General features: G+C 62.1%; 1 protein-coding gene across 2 annotated transcripts; it reads right to left on the minus strand.

The window, feature by feature from the left end:
- PARD6A (par-6 family cell polarity regulator alpha) lies at positions 1–16,830 on the minus strand. Of its 2 annotated transcripts, none has more exons than XM_038367837.2 (3): positions 16,668–16,830; positions 14,314–14,536; positions 1–1,125 (listed from the first exon to the last, which is right to left on the minus strand). In XM_038367837.2, the coding sequence occupies exons 1-3, from the start codon at positions 16,728–16,730 to the stop codon at positions 374–376; spliced, it is 1,038 nt and encodes a 345-aa protein (XP_038223765.1). In that variant the 5' UTR covers positions 16,731–16,830; the 3' UTR covers positions 1–373. The 2 variants fall into 2 exon arrangements, with proteins under 2 accessions (XP_038223765.1, XP_038223767.1); XM_038367839.2 differs by having other exon boundaries at positions 1–1,122; positions 16,668–16,825.
- Positions 16,831–20,422: the final 3,592 nt, after the last annotated feature.

A 20,422-nucleotide genomic window follows, 5' to 3' on the forward strand; every position in this document is an offset into this window, starting at 1 on the left:
CTTTCTAGAAAAGGTTTAATGGCCCATCGCAATATATTAATTTATGATGCATATTTTCATAAAACAGTTTAAAAAACCCACTTGATTGGAAGGAAAGGGGCAGGGGAAGGGTGGGTCTGGCCCAGGGGGTGGGGCCCGAGAGGGCCAGTGTCTAGTTTTTTGGTTCCCCACGAGGATGGGAGAGCCCCACAGCCTGGGAGAGGCAGGGCTCGGCGCTCACGTCTCCACTCCCGGCTGCCACCCTTCCTGTGGTGGGGACAGAGCGCCCAGAGGAAGAGATTGGCTGGGGCAGGGCCCGGCTGGCCACCGCTCCCATGCCAGCGAGGGGGAGGGCAGGCGAGCAGCTCCCAGGCCTGCCACCCAGGTGGTTCCTCTATAGGGTGAGGAGCGTGCCGTCCTCCTGCAGACTGCTCCCGCGGCTGCCATTGGCACTGCCCAAAGAGTGCAGGGAGCTGGGCAGCACCAGGCTCTGCTGGCAGCTCTTGTCCAGGAGGCCGCCGTTGGGGCAGCGGGTGGCGCCATCGCTCTCGATGACCAGGTCCCCCTCCTCGTCGCTCTCGCCCTCGGCCGTGCTGTAGTGGTTCAGGTAGTGGGAGGCGGGGCTGGGCGTGCTGTCCGTCGAGACGCCCGAACTGCCTGAGGCCTTGCTGCTGCGGATGACATTGTTGCGCTGGTTGGCTGGCTTGACGGTGACTATGAGGTTGTGGCTGTTGGCCACCATCATGTCCGTCACCTGGTCCAGCGACTTGCCGGCCACGTCGATGCCGTTCACCTCCAGGATCTCATCGCTGACGGCCAGCAGGCCGGTGCTCTCAGCCAGCCCGCCCTTCACCAGGCGGGAGATGAAGATGCCGGGCACCTTCTCGACGCCCTGGGGGGCCACACGCACGCTGATGCCATCACGGATGTAGAAGCCCAGCGGCTTGTCGGAGCCGTGCTTGTGCAGCCGGACGCGCCGGTGTGTCTCGGGCAGGATGTCCACATCGATGATGGAGGAGATCTGCCGGAAGTCCTGGGGCAGGCCGATCAGTAGCTGTGGCTTGGCCCGGTGGTGCGCTGGCCGCAGCAGCCCCTTCTTCTTCCGCTGCAGGGAGTTGGAGGTGAAGACGCTGGAGTTGGCTTCTGCTGCAGGGAGCAAGGAGAGCACCTGGGTCAGTCAGGAACCTGCCGGCCCCGGCCCCGGCCCCTCCTGGAGACAGCGCCCCAGCCAGGAGGGCCAGCCCCCTTGGGCGCCCCGGCCCCACAGCCAGCTGTCCCAATGCAGCAAGCAGCCCACGTCAGGATCTTGACCCAGAGCCCAGGATCACCCATGGCAGAGGCCCCTCCCTGCTTCGGCTTTGCACTCGTCTTCCTGGGTTGTTTTAATGATATGGAACCCCTGGTATCCCAGCCCTGGGCTCCCCCTACTCTGCTGGTGCCCCTCACTCCCAACCCGCAGCCCCCTGCTAGCCCAGCCCTGGGCTCCCCCCCTACTCTGCCAGTGCCCCTCACTCCCGACCCATAGCCCCCTGCTCCCGCACAGGAGGGGTCAGCAGCTTGGCAGCAAGACTCCACGGTGCCATCCCCAGGCAAGGGGCTCTAGCACTCGGCTGAATTGGGGTGGGGGAGCTCTCTGGTCTCTGCCAACCACACCAGTCCCGCAGGGACCAGGCAGCTGCTTCTGCTCAGCCCTAGAGCCAGTGTCCCAGCCCTGCCCCTCCAGCTGGAATCCCTCCCATCCCCCACAATAGCCCATGATCTCCACCCGCCATCCTACCTGGAAGAGCCCCTCCTCCACCAAACCCACCCAGCAAGAGCCCCTCTCCCTTCCCCTGCAGGCCTGGAGCCCTCTGATAAGAGCACAGCAACCATGGGGGGAGGGGAAGGACTGGACTGGCCCCCGTCACTCTCTGGGATCTCAAGCCCTCCCCCCCCCAGCTTGGGATCCCAGCTCACTTGCCTGTGGCTGGTGACACTTCACTCCCTTCCCACTTGGTGCCCAGCCCCACAGCATGGGGAGAGCCACCTGGCCGGGCTGGAGCTTGGGAATCCCCAGGACTGAGCTCTAGGTGTAGCCCCAGGGCCTCTCCCCCAGGCATTGCCACAGAGACACCTGCCTGGCGCATGGCTATCCCTGCCCCAGCTCCAGAGCCGTGTGCCCCAGCAGCACCCCCGGCTGGCCGCCAAGAGCATTGCGGCCCTGCTCAGCACTGTCCCGTGGCACCAGTCGCTCCTTCTGGGCACCAGACAGGGCTGGTGCTGCCCACACGAGCATCACGCCAGCCAGATGCAGAACCCAGGACTAGCCAGGGAGTGCCCAGGCGAGGGGCGATAGCCCCTTCCTGCAGGCCTGAAGAGGGGCGCGGGCCACATCCTCTGACCCCCAGGGGTCAATGCATATGTCGAGCCGGGCAGGCCTGCCATCAGGGGCAAGCTGTCTGCCCCAAAGTGCCATGGCAACAGGGCTCCAGCCCTGCCCTGGGGCAGAGACTGCTCCTGGCCCAGCCACAGCCGGGCAGCCTCCCTCGGGATGAAGAGAGGGCACGTGGGGGTGACGGGAGCAGGTTCCCCAGGCTGTGAAATGCTCTGAGCCTTTCGTGACACCCCCGCACTGTCCTGACAGCTCCCCAAGGCACTCGGGCAGTACCAGGCCCAGCTGGTGTCACGCGGGCTCATGGCAGCGGGGAGGGCAGTGCCATGGGAACGCTGATATCAGGATTAGCTCAGCTAGACCAGGGGCCAGCGAGGGGCAGCTCCCCAGGTCTGCCCGCTGCCTGGCGGGCACGGGCGTTCCTTGCCAGGGCCTGCTGAGCTACATGCGGCCCAGGGAAGACAGCACCACACGAATGCTCTGCGTGGCCCTCCCCCGGACTTCACCACCCCCACCAAACCCCTCCCTGCTTCTCCTCCCCTCCACCAAGGCCACCCCCACTCCCACAGCACACCCCATCTCCCCAGGTCCTTCCTCCCCACCCTGTCGGGATAGGCCAGCCCAGCCCACCCACCGATCGGCACAGAGATGCCAGCCCCAGATATCTGCCATGGGCCCCCTTGGCTCACACTCTGGGATGCACCCTCGCCCCTGGGCTCCAGCCCATCCCCTGCTCTCCTCCAACACCGGACTGCCCCACTGGCTTCTGCTGGGGCAGCTATCAGACCCCGTGCCCGAGAGAGGTGGGAACCTGCATGCCCAGGCCTCCAGCCCCTCCCAATCCAGCTACCCTGCTGCCCCTTCTCATGCCCTGCCCCACAGAGGAGTCTGTGCCCATGTTCCCATGGAGTCTGCTGCCCAGTCATGCTCTCCACCCTCGGCTGCCAAAACCCAGGTTACGCCCTTCACGCTAGTGACCGAAGTCTTAAAGCCCCGAGCCGAGGCCCCCAGAGTGCCAGCGGGCCATGCCAGGCCCATGCAGCTGCCTGCTCAGTGCTGCTGCCACTGTCAGCCAGGCCCAGAAGCAGGCCGCCCGTGGCTGAGGGTGTTACCGCGCCAAGCCTGGCCCCACCACTTCCTCCTCAAAACACCCCCTCTGCCCACATACCCCCCCATCATTCCCCTCCCTCACACAGGAGCTGCTGGCTCCCGCCATCCTGCGGTGGGGGTGGGGGGGTGTCTCCCTGGGACAGCCCCAGTCCCCGTCCCCCTCCCCAGGCTGACTGGCACCGCAAGCACATCTGCTGCCAGGGCTCAGGGGAGGAGGAGCTCAGGACGCTCTCTGCTCAGGGACGACCTGGCATTGGCCAACTCGCATGGCAGCAAATCCCCTCCCTTCCTGCAACAAGCCCAGCTCCGGGGTGCCATGCAGCCTCTGATCGGGGCACACACCGAGGACACCCTTTTCTGCCCCGGGCCCACTGCTGTTCTCCCTGCAGCCAGGCAGGCGCTGGCACAGCAGTGGGTGAGAGCAGCGGTGGGGCTGTACCCGCCAGTGCTGGGGAGCAGAGGCGCTGGGCCAGGGGATTACATGGCACGTGCTGGGCTGGGATTAGAGGAATCTGAATAACTCGGGTTTAATCGTACTGCGAGTCATGCCCCTTGGAGTTAACCCTGGAGCTGCCAGCTCCCACAGACCAGGTCAGGGCATCTGCATGCCAGCTTGGCCTCTTCCCGCTCGAGGCGAGGCCATGGCTGGCTGGCATGCAGGAACCCGTGGGCACGTTCCCTAGCTCCACTGGTCACTCCCCCATGCGTGTCCCATGATGCTGGGGGTGCAGATGCTCAGGGCAGTACCACCCAGTGCTCTGAGGGTACCCACAGCAGAGATAGGGAGCCCACCTCTGGGGGTGGATCTCCAGAAGGGGCACATCTCTATGCCAGGCCAGGCAGACTGCCGGCTCTCGGCACTGTGGAACAGCAGACATACCCTCCAAGGCAGCCGGGACAGCACGGGAGCTAACCAGAGACCCTGCCCCGAGCTGCCAGGGCTGGGACTGGCACCAGCTGGCTTGGGGTACTGGTCAAATCCATGACCGTGAGATCAAGCCCAAGAGAAGCCAGGAAGAGATGGGCCCCCAGCCCCCTCCCCCCACGGGCACAGAGGGGGGCCCATGGGACAGACAGCTCGTAGCCAGCCCTTGGCCCTAGCTGGCCACAGCTAGGGATAGGCCCCTAGCGCCCCCAGACCAGTCCAGGCAGACATCCATCTGCGCCCAGCTTCCCCACGACTCCAGGTGCCCCAATCCCAGTGGGTGCCACTAGGACCAGGGAGACTCCAGGAACAGTCCCCCTGAGCAGGGGGCTGCCTTGGCCAGCCAAGCTGGGCAGACAACCCTCTGCAAGGAGCAGGGCATGCTGGGATCTCCCAGGGTCCCCTCCTGGCCTGATGCCATCTCGGAGCAGCTCAAGGTGCCAAGGTTTAGGGCCCACGAGCAAAGCTGAGGAGACGGCCTTCCCCTGCAGCAGCAGGTTCCGAGTCCCAGGGTCCGGCCCACAGTTCCCAGCACCTGTTAGGCCCGGTGATGCTGAGTTAAGAGTTAAATGGGTCTTCCTAGGGGCTCCCATGCCCCTCGCAAGAGCAGTGTGGTGCATGCCGTACACCCAGGTGCAACTGGTCCTGGGAGAGGGGCAGCAACACCACTCCTGCGCAAGCCGGGCTCCCCCACACAGATTCGGCCTCTGGCCCGCAGTGTGCCCCAGCCTTCCCCTGGGGCGGGAAGGGGAGTGAATGGGGGTGGCATTGAGCCCAGGAGGGCAGCCCACCCCACAGCTCATGACACACTGCAGCACCTGGCTGCTCCTTGGAGATGTCCCCTGCAGGGCTCCTCACTACAGACCCTGCCAGCCAGCAAGTTTCTTTCGTGAGTGCCGCGAAGCCTTGGGTGTGGTGTTTACGGACAGGTGAGGGGAGGCGAGAGCTTCGGCTGGGTTGGGAAGGGTCAGACCCTGGGGTCGTCCAGACCCAGCCTGTGAGCCCTGCTGCGGACTCCTCCCAGAGATGCCTGGCTGAGCAGCGACCGCCTCTCAGGGCACATGCCCGCCTGCAGGGCTGGTGGCTATAAATATCTCACCGTGCACACACCACGCTGTATTTTTAGCTCAGGAGACTCGGCAAGGCCTTTCCCGGCTATTTCTGTGAGTGATTCTCTGCTGTCTGAGTCACCGGTGGATGTGAGCAGCTCAGCACCACCTCCTCCAGGGCAGCTGCCTCTGCGCGCCTAGGGCAGGCTGACCCCACTGCAGAGCAAAGCAGGGCTGCCTGGCTGCCCCCGCTGACACAAGCCTGAGGAAGAGGCTGATGATGGAGCCAGAATCCACATGCTCAGAGCCAAGGCCATTTCTTATCAGGCTGCAAGATCTTCCTTCTGCATTCACGCCCCCGCCCCGCCCAGAACCCCCCCCCCCCCCGGGACCCACCATCCTCAGCAGCTGCCTGCAGGGCTCCTGGCCTACAAGGGGGAAGTGTGCAGGTGGCAGGGGGTCCCCACATCACAGAAGCCTTCCTTAGCCACACAGTGGGGTCTCTGTCCCCATCCCATCATTACTGCCCCCAGCCTGAGCCCAGGGGCTGCTGCAGAGCAGTGCAAGCATCAGTGTGCAGCAGGAGCAGATGGCTGGGCCTGGGAACTGGAGCCAGGTCTCTGGTGCGGAGGCACAGCTCACTAGGGACTCATACCAACATGGGCTCCGTGCCCCCTGCTGTTTACTGGGGCAGTGCCCAGAGAAGCATGGCTGAGCGGGCAGAGCACAGGGCTGGGACTCGGGAGAGCTGGGCTCTGTTCCTGGCTCTGCCTCTGGCCTGCTGGGTGAGCCTGGGAAAGTCACTGCCCCCTTGGTGCCTCAGTTTCCCCCAGGTGAGGTGACAATAGCCACACTGCCTCCTTCGCCATTGGAGAGTCCAAGCTGAGTGGGGGTCAGGGGGTGGAGAACAGGAGTGCTGGGGCCTCTGGTAACGCTGTCAGGGACCCAGTGGCTCCAATGCTCCCCAGAAGCCAAGCTGCCAGCCCAGCCCTTTGCTACCCACCTCCATTCCCCACCTGCCTAGCTCCACCAGTGTACCTATGTCACACTTCATGCAACACACAACATTCCCCCTTGGTGGGTCCAGCAGGGGCACCCGCTCCCGACTCCTCGGCTGTCACCTTTCTTGGGCAGAGACGCGCATCTCTCCACCCACTGACCAGGGTTTTTCCAGGATGCACAGTTCTCTGCCTACACAGTGCTGTTCCCAGCAAGCCAGACTGTCTAAACAGGCCTTTGATCTCTCTCCTGACGCCATGAACAGCTGTAAATTGCCCACAGTGACAAGTCACCATGCAGCCCTTTGTAAGAGAGCACGTTTATTCTTAAAGTGAAAGCATTAGAGAGAAAACAATTCTTACACACATCCTAAACACTTACCACACAACAGTCTTATGGGGCCTCCAGAGGCCAAAGCCCCCAGCCTTTCCCAGGAAGGATTGGGGCCCCTTTGTACAGAAGGTCTGGTCCGGCTGCTGGATCAGAAGTAGACCCTGAGTCAGTTTAAACTCAGGCTATTGATCCAAAAGTCCTTTCTTTGTCTGTTGGCCTCTGGAGAATCCAGTCTGAACCGGTGCACGTGAATCTCTCCGGATGGTGGTACCTCTGGAGGGCGGGGGGGTTTACAAGCCAAATGAATTTCCCTCATCACCTTGCACTGTTCTTAGTTCATGGGGTGAGCTGTGGCCACTCTCCCGCATGGAAATACAGGCAATCCCTGGCCCACAATGACGATACGTAAACTTAATACAGTGAGATCTCCCAGTGATACTGCAGGAAATGCCATATCTGTCAGAGCTGTCTTCAAAATGGGGAACAAAGTGGACCCGGGGAGTTTTAGACCAGTCAGGCTAATTTTGATACCAGGAGAGATACTGGAACAAGTTAACAATCAGTCAGTTTGTAAGCACCCGAGGATAATAGGGTTACAAGGAAGAGCCAGCGTGGATTTATCAAGAATAACTCATGTCAAACAAAGCTAATTTCCTTCTTTGACAGGGCAACTGACCTCACTGGATGGGGGCAGCAGTAGATTTAATCTAACTCTATTTTAGTGAGGCTTTTGTCACAATCCCACAGGACAGTCTCATAAGCAAGCTAGGGAAACGTGGTCTAGATGAAATTACTCTATGGTGGGTGCACAACTGGTTGAAAGGCCAGACTCAAAGAGTCGTTATCGATGGCTCGCTGTCAAACTGGGAGGGGGTATTGAGTGGGCTCCCGTGGGGGTCTGTCCTAAGTCCGGTGCTATTTAGTATTTTCCTTAATGACACGGATAATGGAGCAGAGAGCATGCCTACAAAAATCAGCAGATGACACCAAGCTGGGAGGGATCATGTGCACTTTGGAGGACAAGGTTAGAATTCAAGACAACCTTGACAAATTGGAGAATTGGTCTGAAAGCAACAAGATGAAATTCAATAGAGACAAGTGCCATGTATTACATATAGGGAGGGGAAAAAACTCCAATGCACCAATACAAAACGGGGAAGAACTGGCTTTCAGCGGTACTACTGCTGAAAAGGATCTATGGCTCATAGCAGATTGCAAACTGAACAAAGTTATCAGTGTGATGCAGTTGCAACAGGCTAATGTCATTCTGGGCTGTATTGGGCACCACATTTTAGGAAGGATGTGGACAAATTGGAGAGTCCAGAGGAGAGCAACAGAAATGATTAAAGGTCTAGAAAACATGACCTCTGAGGGAAGATTTTAAAAAATTGGGCTTGGTTAGTCTGGAGAAGAGAAGACTGAGGGGGGACATGAGAACAACCTTTATGTGCTTGAAAATGGTTACAAGGAGGAGGGAGAAAAATTGTTTTCATTAGCCTCCGAGGACAGGACAAGAAGCAACGGGCTTAAATTGCAGCAAGGGAGGTTTAGGCTGGACATTAGGAAAAACTAATGGACAAACCCCTGTCAAGGTTGCTCTAGGTTCACTCGGCCCTGCCTCAGCCAGTCAGCAGGGGCAGGACTAGGTGACCTCTCGGGGTCTCTTCCAGCCCGACACTTCTGTGATTCTGTCTGCTGCAGTGACAGGAAGCCAGGAGACCATGCAGCAGTTCCTCCTCTGTGCAGCAGCTGCCCCTGCACGACTCCTTGGAGGGTTAAAGGAACAGATGGGACAGAAGTAGAGTCAGCTCCACGCCTGGGATAATGCAGGGAGTCACTGAGGGCAGTGCGTGTGCACGTGTGTGTGTGGGGGGGGCCGGAAGGGGAACCTCCAGGACTGTGGGTTCAGGAGGACCCAGCTCATCTCAGATCCCAGCAGAAATAAAACCCCAACTCCTTGGCTCATGGGAGCCCATGGTGCCACCTCCGCACAGCGAGGAGCCATTGCCCAAGACAGCCAGAGCCTGCCCCTGGCCTCCTGGGGGTAAGTGCATCCCGCCCAGCAATACCGCTTCCGACAGCCACCGTGCAGCATGCACACAGGCCAGTTTACAGCCAGGCTGGCATCTGGGAGTGCAGAAGTACACAGCCCTCAGCAGCAGTCCTGGGCTTTGCAAAACACAACGCGTGTGATGGCATGTGTCACCTTGAGCAATACACACACACACCCCCGCCCTCAGCCCAAGCCCCAGCCAGACCTAGGGTGCTGGCCCAGCTGAGCAGGGGGGGGACCAGGGCGAGTGGAGAACTGTGAGTCTCACCCTCCCTGCCCTGGACTCCAACATGTCTCAGCAGGACCTCTCTCCAAGGGGCGCTAGGGAAGGTCTCCATGGCTGGTGGCCCACCCCTCGCTCAGAGCCCCACCACCCATCAGCCCCTTGTTGGCAACCAAGGGTGTCAGAGGCAGAACCAGAGGCTCCTTGATGGCAGGTGGGAGGGTGAAGCCAGCCCTGCCCCTGCTGTGCAGTCTCTAAGCCAGGCCGTCCAGCACCTGGCCCTGGACGTACAGTCAGAAGCGAGAAGAATTTGGGATTCTCCCCACAATGAATCACTCACTAGCTGCCAGCACAGCATCCCCTGTCCCCCCTCCCCATGAACGGAGCAGCACAGTGGGGGCAGAGAAGCACCGTCCTAGAAGAAAGCCCCCTCCCCCAGCCCCCAACACTTCCCTTTCCTACAGTTCAGCGCCCTCCAGCCCTTCGTTCCGCACTAATTCCCAACAGTCACTTCTCATCAGTGGCCTAGGCTCACACACAGAGTCCTCAGCATAAGCCAGACCAGGGGTGGGAAGGGGAGCGACCCCAGATGAAGCAGGTCTAGCTCCATCCCTCCCCAGCCTGCACATCCCGGTTCGTTATCCTACGCCTCTATGGCGCCTGCTCCCCCACCCCCGAAACACAGCCCACCTGGGGTGGGACACGACACAGCAGTGTGGACAGGGCAGTCCTGCACCCTACCGGAGCCACACGGGGAGGCGGTCTCGACAGGTAGGAGGTGGCAGGGAGGTGAGGGATAGCTCAGTGGTTTGAGCATTGGCCTGCTAAACCCAGGGTTGTGAGGTGAATCCTTGAGGGGGCCATTTAGGGATCTGGGGCAAAAATGGGGGACTGACCCTGCTTTGAGCTCCTGAGGTCCCTTCCAACTCTGATATTCTATGATACCCAGGCTGGGATCCAGCCAGGAGAACTCAGTGCAGGCTGCAATTTAAAGGCTGTGCTGTGGGTCTCCGAGCCTCTGTTTTATGTCTCGTCCTGCCCCCAGGGAACACGCTCAGGCCTGACAACCCACCCTCTCCCCCACACTCAGGCTGCCCCACGCTTGCCCTGTCTCCCTTCCAGCCACTGGCTGGGCCCCGGGGCTCTGCGGGATCACAGGCTGTGGGGGCCCAGCTGCAGTTTTACACAGCGTCCCCCCTGCAAGGGGCCTGAGGCTGGGGGGCCCTGCATGCCCATCCCATGTTCTGCTCACAGGACAGGCTGGCTTTGCCAAGGGAGGGCTGCATGACAGCTGGACTCTTCCTCCAGGCCTGGGCTGGAGACCAGCAGGTGGGACGGCTGCCGGAGAGCGGCACTGCTCTCCCCAAGCAGATCAGAGCCAGACCCTTGGCAAGGCCCCCAGACTCAGTCCCAGTCCCCATTCTCAGGCCCCTCCTTTCATGCTAGCTCCCGGGAGGAAGTGGGAAGAGCCTAGGCAGAGGCAGGGCAGACACAGCTTTGGGGTTAGTGGGTGGCTTCTGGCAGTGCCCTCCCCAGCCCACCCCACTGTCCTGCCTGCCAGTGCATGGGAGTGTCGACTCCTTTCTAGCCAGTGCTCCAGGATGGGCAGATACAGAGAAGAGGGGGGGTACCCAAGGGCCCCTCCCATCTGACCCCCCTGGGACTTGTGGGTCCCTCTGCCATCCCAGACTCAGCAGAGGTGCCCCAGACTGGGAGGGCCCTAGAACCAGATCCTCCAGGACGCTCCCAGAGCCCAGCTTTCCGACATGAGGGCAGCACCCCTGTCCCAATCTTTGCTCAGGGCTGGGGGACGCGCACACACAGACCCTGGGCAGACGCAAGCTGGTCTCCTTTTTCCCTCCCAGGACGTTGTCCCTTGGTGGCCTGCCCTCCAGCCAGCTAGTGCCAGAGCCTCAGCCCCCCCATCTGCCAAGGGCATCACTAGTGGGACCTAGACATAAGCCCCTCTGGGAAGGGGGGCCCAGAGTCACCGAGCCCAGGGGACGCTGCCTTCATCTGGGCCAGCTTTAGCTCCCGCCCAGCCTGGATGTGAACCGGATTCTGTTAAAACCCCACATCAGCAGCTCCCAGACATCTCTCCCCTCATTGGCCGGCAGCCTGCTTCAGGGACAGCCAGCCTGGAAACCCCATGGAGCAGTTTGTTTTTACCAGGCGTCCAGCCAGACTCCCCCACACTTCCCGCCCCACCTTTTATCTCGGCTGCTTAGAGCACCTGGACGACGCAGCCAGCACCATGCAGGCAGACAGATCCCTGGGCCATGCTCTAGATCTGGGCAGAGTCTCCCTTGCCTTCCCGCTGGCTGCGCTCTCAGGGCTTTCCCAGAGCAGAGGGCTCAGCCCTTCTGGCTTCAGCTCGAGCGAGCGACAGTGCTGGCTAGGGGGCGGCAGCGTGGGGAGCAGGGCTTGGCAGCACCGTGCATGGCAGAGCCCCATGGCGGCAAGATGGTATCATCAGCCCATGGCCTGCTCCCAAGCCAGAGCTACAGACAGCAGCCACCACACACTGGGTTTTAGGTCTGTTCACCCACAGACACAAATGTGTGACTATGTCATTTAAAACGAAGTCTCCACCCAGCTCCCGCTTGGGGCGGCTGGAAGCCTGGGCCCGGCTGTGCCTGCACTCGTGGGGAGCGGACGGCTGCTTTAGCGCCTAGAGCCCAGGGACTGTAGTTGGCAGCTCCTTGATCGGGGGAAAGTCACTGCCCCTCTCTGTGCCTCAGTTTTCCCGACCTGGAAAACAGGGCCAGCTTCAATTCATCAGGGATCGGATTGGCTTAGATGGTAGCGGCTAAAGAAGGGCCAAGGATTAGACATGGGCTCTGTCTTTTGCGCGTCCTGGGCTCTGATCCTGCAGCGATCTGCCAATAATTTTCCTTTCCCTCCATGGCTGGCAATAAGCTCCCACCCAGAAGCGTGCACACTGGGCAGAGGAGGATCAAACCCTTCTCAGCCACCCCACAGGACAAATAGGCTGAGATCAGGGGCTTTCCCCAGAGGGGCTAGGACCTGGCTCTTGATGAGTATTCAGGTCCGAGAGAGTGAACAGCTTAGGGCTGCGTGGAGAAGTGAGAGGAGCAGGGGTCTCCTCTCTCCAGTTCGTGCTTTGAGAGCACCGATGCCAGACGCAGATGACTGGCTATTCAAGCCATTGAGGAACTCGTGGCTTTGGGGGCCCTGTACATGACAGCAGGGGAATCCCCAGCCCTCCAGTTGGTTTGGAGCATCATTCTTAACAAGGGGCTCCACAGGGCACCAGCAAAGCACTCCATCGGCATCAGCAGGGATGATGTTTGGCAAATCAATAGGCAACACTTCCAGAGAGCGGCACTCAAACCAGTGCTGCCCCTCAGAGCGGGCAGCCGCTACCACTTCTGGCCACATGTGGTCTGTAAAGACTCACGGGCGCTTTAGCCAGAATCATGATGTTTGCCCAGGACTAAATCTAGTTTACACTCAGTCTCACAATCTGCTGACTAATCTTCCCTGCAGTGGTGATCGGATATGGTAGCCTCCGCTTCCTGTCCTAAACTGCTGGTACAATTAAGTACAGCTTGTTCCACCCCAGAGGAAGCTGCATTTCAGCAGCAACCGGTCACCCTAGCACCTGCATGCACATGACCACTGGAAGCACTCAGAGATCCTTCCACATGAAAGAAGTTATAGGCATGCAGCAGATTCCCATAGGTTCATATATATTTCAGTTTTTGTTCTTATGATCTGCATATATGGGTAGTGAAAGAAGTTTCCCTACCCAGGGAACATTTACCCATCTCTGGGGTGGAACACTGCCACTGCTCAGCAGCGCGCAGCATCACCGCACGTCGTGACAAGAAGTGAAGAATGCTTAGAGTTCCACCTGCCCTTTGTGGAAGAGAAGAGCTACTTTCCAGGAACAACGTGTTCTTTACTTGAATTCACCCTGCAGGGCAGTGGGGCTTTAAAGCTGCAGGATTTTAACTCTCTGGTATTTCTTCTGTTGAAACTTAACTAGTTTCACCCATTCCACAGAAAACTCAGCCTGTCCTGCAATACACTGCAAGGGCTTTAATCTGTGGCCTCACACACCAGAACCATGTCTCCCAGTACACACAACCATTAAATAAGGCCCAGCGCAGGAGGGAGTGCACAGGCAAAACCCCTCAGACACTTTGCCGTTGTCCCGTTTGTTGGATGGGAATGATGCATCAATGCAGTTTGTGAGATGGGCGACAACTTCTGCATTTTGTTAATGATTCCTCCACACCTCCCTGTCCTAGGCTGCCAGGCCCTGCTTGAGTCCTGGGAGAGAGCCATGGCTTAAGGAACTCTCGCAAGCTGCTAAGAAAAGCCTCTAGGATTTTGGTATTGCTACCTTATAAATCTCCAAGATAAACAGGCTCTGCTCCTGCTCCTATGGAGCCAGGCTGGGTGGGAAAAGCCAGCTCCAGGGCTGCAGACATAGTGACAGCCCTTGCTTTCAATGGGAAGAGAAAGCAACTTCAGCTTGCAGAGCCCCCGAGCCTGCCAACGTGGCCGGGTTGACAACCAGGCCTCAGAGGTCAGTGCAGTTCCAGGAACAGCACTAGGGGACACAGCTGCACTCACTAGGGAGAGTGCTACATAGTGTATTCTTAATAGGTCCTAGACAAACTTTCCCTAGAGCTACGCTTTCAGCAATGCTGGTTTAAGGAATAAACCGAATCCTCGAGCATCCAGAAGATTCTCCTTCGACTATAATGATTTGATAAAAGGTCAGATCATAGCAGGCCCTCCCACCCCCAAATGCAAGATAAGGAAAAGGCACAGCCAGACCCCCCTTCCCAAAATCACTTCTCCCATCTTGGGCATTATGATAGGCAAAACAGCTGCACAATTAAAGTCCACCCAGCCACCCCTCCCACTGGGCCACAAGTCACCATCAAAGCAAATGAACCGTCACAGCTAAAAGTTCCCATCAGAGCCAGGGTATAAAATTCACTGGTTGATCACACGTGCCAGCTGGCTCTGCTCTCTTGTGCAGCAAGAGGTTCTGACACTGGTTGTGTACCGGCACCTGTAATACACAGCTGAAGGGCCTGGGCACCAACATACTGCAGAGCTATCACAAAACACAGCCTGCTGCTGGTCTGATGTTTCATGCTCTGAAATAGCAGGTCAACGCAATCCACTCCTCACTTTCCCCTTGGAGGAAGCTCTCAGTCAGGTAAGGAACCCGAGGCCAACGTGGGAAGCCCACAGTGTCCTGCGCGGCCCCCGCTGGCCCAGACTTACCCCTCTTCTGGATGATGATCCTGAGCAGCGGGCTAGCGGAGGAGAGAGCCTTGTGGTAGTTATCATCATTGTTGATAGGCAGCAAGTCTCCATGAACATCCGTGTACCCCAACAACACATCCACGCAGGGGATCTGATGGACCGTCTGGATCAGCTGGTAGAACTCCTGGAAGCTGCCCACGCTGGAGCGCTTCACGGCAAAGCGGCGGAACTCGGCGTCAAACTGGGGGCAGAGAAGAGGGGTCAGGGCCAGAGACCAGCATAGGAGCCAGGGGGCTCAGCCTCAGCTCTGCCCCAAGATTGGCTTCATATCCAGCCCATAGGGGATCAGTCGGGGCTCTCACCAGCCGAGATGGCCAGGGCTTGATGTCTGCACACACATGGAATGAGGTCAGATTACACATAGCCCACTGGGTCCCCCACACCAACTCCTTCCCCAGGAGCCATGAGCTTCACCCCAGCATCCTCACCCCTCCAGGGGGCTCCTTCCCACCTCACACTGCCTGACTTGCTGCTGGATTGGGGCACCCTCTGGCCCATATGGGGTCCAGAGCCCAAGGATCTGCCTGAACCTAGCCTGTGGGCTGAGGAGTCAGACCCATGGGAAGAGAAGTGCCACTGGGAATGCCAGGTGGCACCGCAGGTCAGAGGGAAGCTCCGAGGTGCAAGGAGGCCTGAACAGGGTCACACAGCCAAGTCGCGCCAGAAGCACTGCCTCTGCACTCGGCCAGTTCTAGCCACCGTGTGCTCACCATTGCAGGGGGCTATGGAAAGTCCCTTGCCCAGCATTACTTTGCAAGGCAGAGAAAGCAGACCTGGGTCACCTATAACTCGGCTGCCACACAGGAAGGGACGCAAAAGCCTCCTCTGCGTCCCCTCACTCCCCTGTAAGCCAAGCTTCACGAGACCCGGTAGCCAGCGCTCCACTTCCACCGTGGGGTTTGCAGAGGCCTCCCTTACCAACTGTAAGCCTGATACATGCAAGCAGCAGGGCAAGGCACTCCGGTGCCAGGAGGCAATTCCACAGTCATGTTTCCACGAGGAGCTGCTGCCTACTAGAGCCTCTGAGTGGAAAGGTTAAAATCCATCCGGGGAGACGACTGTCAGGAGAGCCAAGCCCCCAGGTGTCCCCTCCGTCCCACACCTCCTCCAGCGGAGCCCCGGACCAGAGGCAACAATACGAAGTCTACACAGCAACTTCAGCCGCGATGGCGCGAAGACCGGTCAGACCCGCAGCGCTGTGGCAGCGGGGACACTCAGAGCTGTGGCACTCAGTCCGGGCTGGCAGAATAAAGGGTTAACCGGGGGGTGCAAGAGAACTTCTCTGCCCTACGCCGGGCATGGGAGGCTGCATATACCTAATCTCTCCTCAGACAACCCAGGCGCTTCGTCCAGCAACCTCCCTCATTCCTGCTCCCCTCAGAAAAATCAATCACCCAACAGGGAGAAAGAAAAGGAGGACTTGTGGCACCTTAGAGACTAACAAATTTATTTGAGCATAAGCTTTCGTGAGCTACAGCTCACTTCATCGGATGCATGCAGTGGATGGAGTGAGCTGTAGCTCACGAAAGCTTATGCTCTAATAAACTTGTTAGTCTCTAAGGTGCCACAAGTCCTCCTTTTCTTTTGGCGAATACAGACTAACACGGCTGCTACTCTGAAACCAACAGGGAGACAAAGAGAAGCCGCTCAAACGCCAGGCACTGTCCTGCAGCCGCCAGCCAGCCTCCAGCGGGCACAGATGCCAGAGAAGAAGCCAGGGGGATTCCGGGGGCGCCCAGCTAGGAGCCTGCTTCTCTTCCCCCCGGCCAGAGACGGAAAGTTTCCGGCTCGCACAAGACGGGCAGATCGGCCGGTCCCTCCACCAGCTCCACAGGCGAGGGCCCTTCCTCGCGCAGCCCACGGACGTCCCGGGGACCGAGGCTAGAGCCGTCACCCTGCAAGGCGGCAGCGCGGCTCTGTTGCATCGTTGCATAACTTACCGGCTATTGCGCGGGCTTCGCGCTGCACAGGGCAGCCGAGCCAGCCCCCTGCCTCCCCCGGGGGGGGACACGGACTCGAGCGATCCAGCCCCTGCACTGAAGGGCGGTTGGAGCCCCGAGGCTGCAGCCCCGTGCACGGAATAAGCCGCTGGACCCCGCATCCGCCGGAGCGGTGGATGCGCGGGCTGACTTGGCGGCAGCCGGAGCGCGCCCGTCCTGCCCCGGCGGCAGCCACGGCCCGCGCGGGACCCCCTGCAACAGGGACGCGGGGCCTCCCCCGGAGCCGGAGGCTGCACGCGCCGCCCCCCGAGGCTCCGGGGCGGGGCGGGGCGGGGCAGGACGAGCCGGGCGGCGCCGCTGGCAGATGCTTACCTTGCTCTTGACCTCGATGACGGGCTCCGGGCTCCGCGCAGGGGTGCGATGGTGCTTGGCCATGCTGGGCCGAGCTGGGCCGGGCCGGGCCCGGCTGCTCCTCCCGCCGCCTGCCCGCCCCGCACTGGCAGCGGCTCCTGCGGCCACTGGGGGGTTGTCACCGGCCCTGACGTCATCCCGAGCAGGTTAGGGGCCGCCACGGGATTGGTGGAGGCTGGGCCGGGGGCGGGCTCAGAACGCCCCCTGCGTCTGGATGGAAGATTGCTGACAACGTCACCTAGGTAACTGGGGTGGGAGCGCTCCAAGGTGTGAGGGGGCAGAGCGAGTCCGGGGGGGCCGTGCCCCGGGGGGCGCAGGGTGCAGGGGCTGCGGGTTATAGCGCCCCGGAGCGCAGGGCTCCAGCAATATTCAGGGCATGGGGGCCCAGCTCCACCAGTGCTTAGGGCCGGGTCTCACCCCGGCTCCGCCTGCCGCCCCCAAGTGTCTCCCTTGACCCCTACATGCTGCCCCCGCGCCTCTCTCCTGGGGCCCCACAGCGTCCCTCTCCCAACCCTGCGGCGCCCGGCGTCAACTGCCACCGCCGGGTCCTAGCGCCCCCATCCCGGGGCCAGGCCAGGCAGCCGTGACCCAGCCCGCCTGCCTCGGACCCTCCCTTTCCCGGCAGGGCCCGCCCCCAGCACAGGGGCCTCCCGCTGCGTCACCGCTCCTGCCCCACGCCGGGCAAGGGGCAACCCATCCCCCACCCCAACCCTCGGCCCCAGCCCTGAGCCCCCACACCGCACACCCCCAGCCCCACAGCCCTCACCCCACACCGCAACCCTCTGCCTGACCCCCAGCCCCAGCCCCACAGCCCTCACCCCACACCGCAACCCTCTGCCTGACCCCCAGCCCCAGCCCCACAGCCCTCACCCCACACCGCAACCCTCTGCCTGACCCCCAGCCCCAGCCCCACAGCCCTCACCCCACACCGCAACCCTCTGCCTGACCCCCAGCCCCAGCCCCACAGCCCTCACCCCACACCGCAACCCTCTGCCTGACCCCCAGCCCCAGCCCCACAGCCCTCACCCCACACCGCAACCCTCTGCCTGAGCCCCCAGCCCCACACCCCTCACCCTCATCTCCAGCCCCACAGCCCTCACCCCACACCCCAACCCTCAGCCTGAGCCCCCAGCCCCACACCCCTCACCCTCATCCCCAGCCCCACAGCCCTCACCCCACACCGCAACCCTCTGCCTGACCCCCAGCCCCAGCCCCACAGCCCTCACCCCACACCGCAACCCTCTGCCTGACCCCCAGCCCCAGCCCCACAGCCCTCACCCCACACCGCAACCCTCTGCCTGAGCCCCCAGCCCCAGCCCCACAGCCCCTCACCCCACACCGCAACCCTCTCCCTGACCCCCAGCCCCAGCCCCACAGCCCTCACCCCACACCGCAACCCTCTGCCTGAGCCCCCAACCCCAGCCCCACAGCCCTCACCCCACACCGCAACCCTCTGCCTGAGCCCCCAACCCCAGCCCCACAGCCCTCACCCCACACCGCAACCCTCTGCCTGAGCCCCCAGCCCCAGCCCCACAGCCCTCACCCCACACCGCAACCCTCTGCCTGACCCCCAGCCCCAGCCCCACAGCCCTCACCCCACACCGCAACCCTCTGCCTGAGCCCCCAGCCCCAGCCCCACAGCCCTCACCCCACACCGCAACCCTCTGCCTGAGCCCCCAGCCCCAGCCCCACAGCCCTCACCCCACACCGCAACCCTCTTCCTGAGCCCCCAGCCCCAGCCCCACAGCCCTCACCCCACACCGCAACCCTCTGCCTGACCCCCAAGCCCCAGCCCCACAGCCCTCACCCCACACCGCAACCCTCTGCCTGACCCCCAGCCCCAGCCCCACAGCCCTCACCCCACACCGCAACCCTCTGCCTGACCCCCAGCCCCAGCCCCACAGCCCTCACCCCACACCGCAACCCTCTGCCTGACCCCCAGCCCCAGCCCCACAGCCCTCACCCCACACCGCAACCCTCTGCCTGAGCCCCCAGCCCCAGCCCCACAGCCCTCACCCCACACCGCAACCCTCTGCCTGAGCCCCCAGCCCCACACCCCTCACCCTCATCTCCAGCCCCACAGCCCTCACCCCACACCGCAACCCTCTGCCTGACCCCCCAGCCCCATACCCCCAGCCCCACAGCCCTCACCCCACACCGCAACCCTCTGCCTGACCCCCCCACACCCCCAGCCCCAGCCCCAGCCCCACAGCCCTCACCCCACACCGCAACCCTCTGCCTGAGCCCCCAGCCCCAGCCCCACAGCCCTCACCCCACACCGCAACCCTCTGCCTGACCCCCCAGCCCCAGCCCCACAGCCCCACAGCCCTCACCCCACACCCCAACCCTCTGCCTGACCCCCCAGCCCCAGCCCCACAGCCCTCACCCCACACCGCAACCCTCTGCCTGAGCCCCCAGCCCCACACCCCCAGCCCCACAGCCCTCACCCTCATCTCCAGCCCCACAGCCCTCACCCCACACCGCAACCCTCTGCCTGAGCCCCCAGCCCCAGCCCCACAGCCCTCACCCCACACCGCAACCCTCTGCCTGACCCCCCCAGCCCCAGCCCCACAGCCCCACAGCCCTAACCCCACACCCCAAACCCTCTGCCTGACCCCCCAAGACCCAGCCCCCACAGCCCTCACCCACACCGCAACCTTCTGCCTGAGCCCCCAGCCCCACACCCCAGCCCCACAGCCTCACCCCACACCGCACACTCTGCATGGCCCCCAGCCCCACACCCCTCACCCTCATCCCCAGCCCACAGCCCTCACCCACACCGCAACCCTCTGCCTGACCCCCCAGCCCACAACCCTCACCCTCATCCCAGCCCCACAGCCCTCACCCCAACACCGCACCCTCTGCCTGAGCCCCACACCCTCACCCTCATCTCCAGCCCACAGCCCTCACCCACACCGCAACCCTCTGCCTGCCCCCACCCCCACACCCTCATCCCCAGCCCCACAGCCCTCACCCCACACCGCAACCCTCTGCCTGACCCCCCACACCCCTCACCCTCATCCCCAGCCCCACAGCCCACACCCCACACCGCAACCCTCTGCCTGAGCCCCCCACACCCCTCACCCTCATCCCCAGCCCCACAGCCCACACCCCACACCGCAACCCTCTGCCTGACCCCCCCACACCCCACACCGCAACCCTCTGCCTGAGCCCCCACACCGCACACCCCCAGCCCCACAGCCCTCACCCCACACCGCAACCCTCTGCCTGAGCCCTCACACCCCACACCCTCATCCCCAGCCCCACAGCCCTCACCCCACACCGCAACCCTCTGCCTGAGCCCCCCTCACCCCTCACCCTCATCCCCAGCCCCACAGCCCTCACCCCACACCCCAACCCTCTGCCTGAGCCCCCACACCCCTCACCCTCATCCCCAGCCCCACAGCCCTCACCCCACACCGCAACCCTCTGCCTGACCCCCCACACCCCTCACCCTCATCCCCAGCCCCACAGCCCACACCCCACACCGCAACCCTCTGCCTGAGCCCCCCACACCCCTCACCCTCATCCCCAGCCCCACAGCCCACACCCCACACCGCAACCCTCTGCCTGACCCCCCCACACCCCACACCGCAACCCTCTGCCTGAGCCCCCACACCGCACACCCCCAGCCCCACAGCCCTCACCCCACACCGCAACCCTCTGCCTGAGCCCCCCACACCCTCATCCCCAGCCCCACAGCCCTCACCCCACAC

This window comes from Dermochelys coriacea, chromosome 12 (assembly GCF_009764565.3).
Source record: "Dermochelys coriacea isolate rDerCor1 chromosome 12, rDerCor1.pri.v4, whole genome shotgun sequence".
Classification (NCBI taxonomy): domain Eukaryota; kingdom Metazoa; phylum Chordata; order Testudines; family Dermochelyidae; genus Dermochelys; species Dermochelys coriacea.